Raw genomic sequence first — 9,388 nt, 5'->3', positions numbered from 1 at the left:
TTTGAAACATACTACACTTCCTTGTGAGTGGAGAGTTAAAAATAGCTTCAAGCTAATTAGAAAAAGTCAGAAAGTTGAGTAAGATACTTTTGAGAGTGGATTTATTTAACTTCCTGTCTTTTCTTTATATTTTTATAGGGCTATAATCTGAAAGTACTTAGGCATTGAAGTGAAACCATGTGCATATTCTTGCATAATTGACAGTTTGATACTCAGAGCACAGTCCCCAGGCCGGCAGCGCTGGCATCACCTGGGAGCTTATTAGAAATGCATGACCCTTAACTCTACCACGGAACTTTGAATTAGAATTTCCATTCTAGCAAGACTTCCAGGTAATGCATACATAAAATTTGAGGTGATCACTTTGCTCCGCCCCTCTTTTTAAAATTAACTTGTCATGTACCTAGCTAAGACTCACGTTCAAAGCTGTGTGAACACAAAGTGCTTTGTGTAGTCTCTGTTATGATTTTTTTAATGTGTATTTCTATATGTGATACATAAGTCTAGGTCACCATTGCTTGCTGTCTTCCGGAACCAATTGTATTTTATAATCAATCTTATAGAAGACATATTTAGCTATACAAATTGTAGCTGGGAAGTTGTTTTTAAGTAAAATCATACAGTATACACCCAAATTATGTTTATCACTGGGGAATGTAAAGCTGACAAACTACTAACATTTATCAAAAGAAAACTAAGAGAAATGTTATGTTTTGCCACTAGGTGGAAATAGAGCAATTTTGAATGTTTTTCAGGGTGATGAACTACTGCAAGAGTACTTCATAAGCTGAAAGGGACCTAAAACATCTTTTAGTTTAATTTTTAAGCCTTAAATTTATAGATGAGAAAACTGAGGCTCAGAGATAGTAAGTAAAATTGCATCTCTCTTACAAAAGTTAGTCGGCACGAGTTGATTAGAGAAGAGTTGCAAGCAATTCTTGAATACTTGATTATTCAATCATCTGTATTTATTGTTTTAAATATTTATTTATGCATACAAGAACTGGAGTACAGGCCAGAGTTGTGGGTGGTGAGCGGAGTCACCAGAGACAGAATGGGGAGCAGAACAGGCAGACTGACTGAAATACCCTGCTGAGGGGAGTAGTGGGCAAGACAGGAGAGGTCTGCTGTGCCATGTGGGGATCCAACTCTTGTGCTGCAGAGGCTACCCATAGCTTCACAGTACTGTGCTTAACCCCTTGTACCACCAGGAAGGTCCTCAATCATTTGTATTTATAAGAATAACTAAGTGCTAGTATTCTCCAACATGAATGAAAACAACTATGTTGTCTCTGTGCTACTATAAAACTAATGAGGGCCTCCCTGGTGGCACAGGGGTTAAAGTCCTCATTGCTATCAAGCCATCGCCAGCCACTGCAGCATGAGTTAGATCCTCAGTCAGGGAGCTAATCCACATGGCAGACCTCTCCTGTCTAGCCCACAGCTCCTCTCAGTGGTGTATTTCAGTAGATCTGACTGTTCTGTTCCCTACTCTGTCTCTGGTGAATCCTCTCACCACCGCCCATGCCTCCACCCACCCTTCCCCCCCTCTGGCCTACACTCCTGTTCTTGTATATATAAATAAATAAAAATAAATAAATTTTTAAAACTAATGATCAGCCAATTTCTGTTTGTCACCATAGTGTGGGATTAAACTAATGTTTCTTTGTTTCCTGCACAAGGGATTCATGTAATTAATCTCAATCAAGTGATCATTTTCTTCCCATTTTCCAATGAAGAAATACGCAAGCATCCCATAGTCATATAATAATTCGATCATATTTGCTTTCACATTTTTTTGTTTGTACATTTTATGGGGGTTCAATTTAAGTAGCCTACAACAAGAATTTTGTTAGCAGGTTAAAGGAATACTTCATGTTTTTTGGAACTTGAAATCAAGTTACACACACACACACACACACACACACACACGGCACCTGAGAACAGGAGATTAGGTGTGTTGCCCATACTCTTCTCTGTTCCATAGGAGACACTAATAGGTATTTTAGCCTACATCTCTGTTTTGTTTGTTTGAATGGTGTATTATTTCTACTCACATCAAAGGTTATTTTACAAGTTAAGTTTTAGGTAACACCTGAAGTTTCAAAGCTATTTTTCAAGTACTTAGATATTTAATACCGTAGTGCCATTCTTTTTGGATATTTCTGTAACATGCTTGATAACGAAAATCTAAAAATTAGTATTCCAGTACTGAGTCCTGGTTGTTACCATATTCTATACAAAAGCAGATAAAACACGAATTAGCACATTTAGAACTCAAGTCCAAATACACAGGAGCTGGCTCTCTGGGAGGCAGGGACAGTGGCTGCCCTGACCTTGGGAAGCCAGCTTTCACATCACGGAGGGCAGCCCCCCACCAGCTCAGAGCATAAATGTTTTCTAGCAGTAGAGCCTTAGGGGTGAGACAGCAGGCCCTTAGGAGCACCACTATAAGTCCTGAGATGCTCAGTATTAAAATGGTACTGTTGCAGGGCAGGGAGAAGGGCATCCCAGAATGCCATTAACAGTACCACAAGGAAGGGGAAGGAGAGAGAGGTTGTGATCCTAAAATTAGGGCAGGGACTTGAAAAAGATATAGTGAAGGGAAGTAAATGTCCTGATGCAGGAGCCTCCTTGGTGGCACACGTGTTAAAGTCTCAGCTTTATTAAGCTAATACCAGCCACTAAGGCAAGAGTTTGCTCCCCCATACCTGGCAGACCTCTCCTGTCTCCCCAATGCTCCCCTCAGGAGTGTGTATCTCAGTAGATCTGCCTGTTCTGCCCCTCACTCTGTCTCTGGTGAATCCTCTCATCTCCTGTCCCCTGCATCTCTAGCCTACACCCCAGTTTTTTGTATGCATAAATAAATAAACTAAACCTTGGGGGGAAAAAGTCCTGATGCATGCTGGGATATTACAAACCAACTGCAGATTTCAGTTTTCAGTATTAAACAAGATCTAGTGTCTTGGTAGGTTTAGGGATGAGTACAGTGACCTAGAGTCAACCAGGGCTGGTCCTATTTCACAAGATCTTGAGGTGGTGATTCTGGCTCTGCCATTTCACAAACTTTCCTTCCTTTATTTCCTCTTTCAAAAAAGAATACTCCAGCAAAAATTTAGTGGACAAAAAAAATTTAGTGGAGATGAGAGCTAATGGACATATAAAATGCCCAGGAAGCACAACATCTAGCCTGAGTAGACACTCAATAAAAATGAACATTATCTCAATCAAGGCAGTAGGCGTCGCCTGTAGGCTTTCTCTCCTCACCCCAATTCACCCCCACAGGGAGGCTTGAGCACTAAGATCCTGGGGGAAAGTACAACTAAAAAGGATATGTTCCTTTTCAAAAGTAAACCTTTTCACAAAAATACAGGGTTCAGTCAGGGATTGAAAACGAGTAACACATTCTTTTTTTTTTTTAATAAATTTTATTTTTATATTCCCCATACAATTGCAACCCCCTTATTTTGACCCCAATCCCTCCCCTCCCCGCCCCCCACCCCCCATAGAGTGTCTCTGGTTCACAGTTTTTTGTTGATTTTGATTTTCACTTTCTTATAGTTATTCATTTTCCTGGCCCCTTATTTAAGTTTTCTAGATTCCTGCTATGAGTGAGACCATCCGGTATTTTTCTTTTTCTTTCTGGCTAGTAACACATTCTTGAATGGAAACATTTAATAGCAACGACAGTCACTTAAATTGAAACTTTTTTCAGTTTTAGTTCAGTTGAAAACAGAACTGGCTGCGACACCTCCTTCCACTCCACACCCAGGGATAAACTCATTTAACCCAACTCAAGTATATACCGACCCCAGGGTGGCCTGGAGGTAGGAGAACAGGTTCTCAGAGACGGGGTGTGGCGTGTGAGTTTATCTGCTGACGAGAGTGCAAGGATTCGAGAGGCAAACGTATCAATCAATCAGTGAATCAATCAAACCTCCAATCAATCATTTCCTGTCGCCCGATCCTGGCAAGGGCCAGTCGATTCTTTGGGAGTATTTTGAGCCAAAAAAAGGGAGGCGACCTGGCGGTAAAACGGTGGATCCCAGAAAAGGCGGAGCCGAGCCTCCGGCGACCCCCACTGGCTCTCGGGGTGCGGAGGCGCTGGGACGTGCCAGGGATGGCGTCCGGGGCGGCGTGGGGCGCGCCGGGCGAGTCCCCGCTTGCAGCAGGCGCCCGCGGAGCCCTGGCGTCCCCGCGCAGGTGGAGCGGGTTCGCACCTCCCGACCCGGCCGGCGAGGCCCTGGGGGCGCGCGAGGGGCGGGGCGGGGGCCCGGCGGGGCGCGCCTCTCATTGGCCACCCGGCGCCGCCCGGCGCGCGCGCCGCCTTTATAACGCAGCCGCTCGCGGGGCGGCCGCACGCTGCTCCCCTCGCCGGGCCCCGCGCCGCTCGCTCCGCACGCCCTCCCGCGCCCACCATGGCCACCGTTCAGCAGCTCGTTGGAAGATGGCGATTGGTAAGCAGCACCGGCTTCGACGAATACATGAAGGAGCTAGGTGAGGCTCTTGGCCCGGCGGCGCCTACAACGTGGCGTGTGAGTGTGAGTGTGTGAGTGTGAGTGTGTCTGTGTGTGTGTGTGTGTGTGAGAGAGAGACTGTCCCCAGGTCCTCGTTGCCAGCCGGGCTCCAGGGCGGGGCGTGCTGGGCCGCTTCCCCCCCAAACCCCTGCCTTCCCCTCCCCCTCTCCACGCGGCACCTGGTGGCCGCCCGCGCGGCTCCACGCGGGTTTGGAGCCCCGAGAGCCGGAGCCGCGCGCCGCCCGGGAGCCCCGCGTTGTTCAGCCTCGTGGCCCACCCCGCTCTCTTACTACTTATTGCGCCCTCGCCCAAGTGGCAGCAACACTCCTTACTGCTCCCTGACCTTTAGCGCGCCCACCCGATTCCGATTCCCAGCCCAAGCTTCACTTCTTCCTACCCCCACGCCGTCCCGTTCACTTGACTGTTTTACCTTCCCCACATCTCATACTTTCTCCTCCTGCCACCATCCTGTCTCTTCCATTTGCCCCAGCAGGGCACCCACTACCTCATTCCCACCCTGCGCCCACATTGCCGCATCTTTTGTTCCTAGGTGGCGCTGGGGCCCTCTTCCTTCTTCTGGGGTACGCAGTACAGGGGGATGGCTGCTCTTTCCTTAGATCTGAGCAGCTTAAGTTTTCTTTAAGCCTGGAGCCCATCTCCCCCACCCCCAGGTCCTCTGCGCACCCTCATCCGGCTCGTAGGTTGGCACAGCTCTTCGGGAGCATCGGGCGCCCTCACCTCCACGCCCCTGGGTGGCCCTCAGAGGCGGGGTGCTGGCGGCGCTGACCTGCTGGCATTGTTCCGCTGGGCGCCTCAGTGGGCGGGGGGCCTGTGGGAGCAACGTGGCGAGACTGACTGTGTCTGTGGGTGACCTGACCTTGCGCGGTTGCCCCGGCGTCTGCATCATGAGGGTGAGGGGCACAGAAGCAAGGAGTGGGGTTGGTTGGAAAATTGCCTTCAGAAATTGCCAGCTAGCTGGTCCTCCTGGGGCTGCCTTCTAATTGCTGGCAAGGTGGGAGTGGCCTAGCAGAAAGCGCTTGAGTTCTTAAGGCTGCCTAAGGAGAATGAGTCTATAAGAAGATTCAGGTTCGCGCTTTCAGTCAAAACAGCGCTTGATTTTTCTTAGTTTCCTTTCCTAAACCAGTGATGGCAATTACATGCTGTTTAATACATTGGGTAGAATAGGAAAGAGAAAGGATCTTTGTCAAAGGCCACTAGGAAGTGGGATGGAGCAGCATAGCACGGATTCTGTCTTTAGAGGGGGCTTCCAGCCCTAAGGCAATGGTGGGGGCTATGGGGGTCCTTTGGAGACCACCATCCCATAAATGTTAACAAATCCCACATATATGGAATGCTCTTTGGTGCAGAAGTTGCTGCAAAGTCAGTCTATTAAAAACTTCAGAAATACTCCTTCATTATCTTTATCCAAGGCAATGACAGGTTAAGGCAGGCTGTGGTAAATCTTGAGCCTATTTATGATACTGTGACTAAAACAATAAGGCAGTCTTTTTCTTGTTTTCGTTGTAAACCTATAGCAGATGACTCTGGAAAAAGCCATTTACTGCCCTCATATCCCAAAAATCATGTTTGTGTATGTTTTCCAGTGCGAAGACCAAATAGAGAATATTGTTTCTCTGCCATGGAAAGCACACTTGGTGCTGGATGGCTTCTTTCCAGGATTCTAGAGTCAGGAAGGTTGTCAAGGCTCAATTCATTAGAGAGCAATCAAGGTGTGGAAAGAGCAGAGCCCTTTATTTGTCCAAAGTGAGAATAAATGACTCACTAACAACACACGGCACCAACCCTGAGCTGGCAAAAGAGAATGCTCCAAGGAGACACTTCAAGCCTGACTGAGTGTTCATCATCAGCCTTTTATCTGCTGAGGTTGTTGTCTCTTCATCTTTGACACTGGGATTTGGCCTAGATCTAAGTTTCCTTCCAAATATTATCACTAAGGGAAAATACACAGATTTTAGAATGTATATGGCATCAATATAGTAATTCAGTTGCACGGCCATAAACTTTTCTGGTTTTTTAAAAAATTTATTTATTCATGCATACAAGAACTGGGTACAGGCCAGAGGGTTGGTGGGGGGAGAGAGGATTCACCAGCGACAGAGTGGGGAACAGAACAGGCAGATGTACTGAAATACACTGCTGAGGGAAGCAGCAGGTGAGACAGGGGAAGTCTGCACATGTGGGTCACCTCCCTGGCCAGGGGATTGAACTCTCTGCCATTGCTTCATAGTGCTGACGCTTAACCCCTTGCGCCACAAGGGAGGCCCCTGTTTTCTGTTTTTTTAAGATAAGTTTTTTTTTGCACTTAGCAGCAGTATCATTGTGCTATCCACTCTTGCAAATGTGCTATTTTAATATCATAGGATTGATTTAGAACTTTGTGTAGTTTATTGCTCAAATATTTATCAAGGGCCTTTTTTGTGTGTGTGCCACACAATGTGTCAAAGTCATATAATCTAGTAGTTGGTAGAATTGAGTTAATACATTTTAGAAGTCCTGTATTTCTTCCCTAAGTATCTGAAGGCCAGTGCAGCATGGTGGCCAAGAGCTGAGCTATGGAACCAAACTGCCTACACTGTTAGTTCCCAGCGTCATCACTTTCCTAGTGAAGAATGGGTGTAAGTACCAGAGTAAGTACTTCCTCATCTGTAAAACAGAGACAAAGCTAGTCACTGTTTCATAGGGTTGTAGCAAAGCTTCCATGAATTTATAGATATCAAGTGCTAGCACTTGGTAAGCACTAGATATGTGTTAACAATAGTTATTGGTAGGTGAAAATATGCACACAGCAAGGGAATGCCACTTTTATTATGTCAAATCTAACTTCGGTCTTCCTGTTATACAGGTGTCGGAATGGCTCTGCGGAAAATGGGTGCGATGGCCAAACCAGATTGTGTCATCAGTGTTGATGGCAATCACATCACTGTCAAAACTGAGAGCACTTTGAAAACAACACAGTTTTCATGTGATCTGGGAGAAAAGTTTGAAGAAACTACAGCTGATGGCAGAAAAACTCAAGTTAGTAATTCCTTGCATTATAAAAGATCACAGAAACTTCTAAAATGATAGATTGTATTGATAACAGTCTTACTGTTTACAGGCAAATACTTAATGAAGAAGTCTCAAGTTATTTTGTGAATTGAACTTTGACAAATTAGTGAAATTACCATTTTCATAAAGTTTTATAAAAATAGTTTAAGGAACATGAGTGAGAATGAGCATTTCTTATGTGCATCTAGATTGAAAAGCATAAACTATACTTTGAATGAAATGCATATGGGTTAATGAAGTAGACCTAGAAAGGAGAAGATCAGTGTTGACTAAGAGGTAATGAGTCATGGAAAACTCTTCTGTAATGTCACTTTGGAATATTAAAAAAATGATACTTTATTTTTGCAGACCGTCTGCAACTTTACGGATGGTGCATTGGTTCAACATCAGGAATGGGATGGGAAGGAAAGCACAATAACAAGAAAACTTGACGATGGGAAATTAGTGGTGGTAAGTGCCAAACTTTTTTTTGTCTTAGTGGAATCCTTTGCATTTGTAGTTTACCTAACTGTTCTGAACAGAACTAGGAAGAAGAAATGCAAAGTAAGCTAAATACTGCATCACTGATTATTTAGAAAACCCTTTGGGGAACACAGAGGTAGCATTATGTAGCAGAGAACAGAGTTGGAGTTCTGTTTAGTGCATGTTCTGCTGTTTCATTTATAGTATAATTTTCAACAAGCCAGCAGTCCATCCTCTTCATATGTATTTTTCCATTTTGATAAAAGGAGAAATAAAACTAGTCAAGAGCAAATGAATCATTTAGATATTGCAAATCAGTATTTTAGTTTTTAGTGATACGTGTGACTGTTATAAGCAAAATAAAAGCTTCTACCTTCTCAAGCTCAGGAATCCTTGAATCACGTTTTCTCCATCTATGAAGTTAGATGAACAGGTTTTGTGGACTCTTATCCTAGCATTTTACTGCTATATCTTTGCTGGGATACAAGGCCAACCTAACTCTTTAATGCCATTTTTTTCCCCTAGGAATGCGTCATGAACAATGTCACCTGTACCCGGGTCTATGAAAAAGTAGAATAAAAGGTTGTATCATCACTTTGGACAGGAATTAGCTTCAGTGATGAACAAGCTCAGTTCAATGAGCAAATCTCCCTACTGCTGGTTTTTGTTTTTTTTTCATTTCTGTGTTCAATTTTCCTTATCACAAATATTTTACATGTAACTATTTCAAAGTATTGGTTTCATTAGGCTTATCCCTTTGGTTAGTAAATAAAATGTGTTTGTGCTATACCTGTGTTATAGTGCATTCTTTAACTTTTAGGAAATTAGTGATGAATTTTAATAATTATGAATTGAATAGATTCTGAGGTAGTCTTAAGGTTGCTATACTGATTTCATATTTTGGTAACTTATAGGTAAACACACTTCTATGGCAAATGCATTACCAATTACTTAAGCTTGCCCTATACTATTTGAACTTTGTATCAACTCAAGAATCTTAAATTTTATGTCAGAGACTGCTTTAATTAAAACATAGCTCTGTAGACTTCATAATTTAAATATTAGAATACTGGTTAAACTACCATCATTGATCATACTTTTAATGGTAACTTTATAACTTTTTCAGAAATTCTGCAACCAAAACTTCATTTAAATTTTCCGAGGATCTACCATATGCCACATAGTGTGCTAGAGGTTGACATATATCTGAACACAAGAACAAATCATTACTCTCAGTTTAACGAGAAGTTCTCACAGCTTTGGAAGAACATAGTATGCTCATTAATAAAAGCCATTTACATCTTTTGCACATATACACACACACACACACACTCTACATA

General features: G+C 43.7%; 1 protein-coding gene across 1 annotated transcript; it reads left to right on the top strand.

Annotated features, from left to right (window-relative positions):
* Positions 1-4,418: 4,418 nt before the first annotated feature.
* FABP5 (fatty acid binding protein 5) lies at positions 4,419-8,650 on the top strand (the record flags this gene model as incomplete). Its single annotated transcript, XM_084229468.1, has 4 exons — positions 4,419-4,497; positions 7,381-7,553; positions 7,935-8,036; positions 8,574-8,650. 4 exons carry the CDS (start codon positions 4,419-4,421, stop codon positions 8,625-8,627), a joined length of 408 nt encoding a protein of 135 aa, XP_084085594.1. The 3' UTR covers positions 8,628-8,650.
* Positions 8,651-9,388: the final 738 nt, after the last annotated feature.

This window comes from Talpa europaea, assembly GCF_964194135.1.
Source record: "Talpa europaea genome assembly, chromosome: 3".
In the NCBI taxonomy this organism is placed as follows: Eukaryota; Metazoa; Chordata; class Mammalia; order Eulipotyphla; family Talpidae; genus Talpa; species Talpa europaea.
This window is presented reverse-complemented; position numbering and strand designations above follow the sequence as displayed.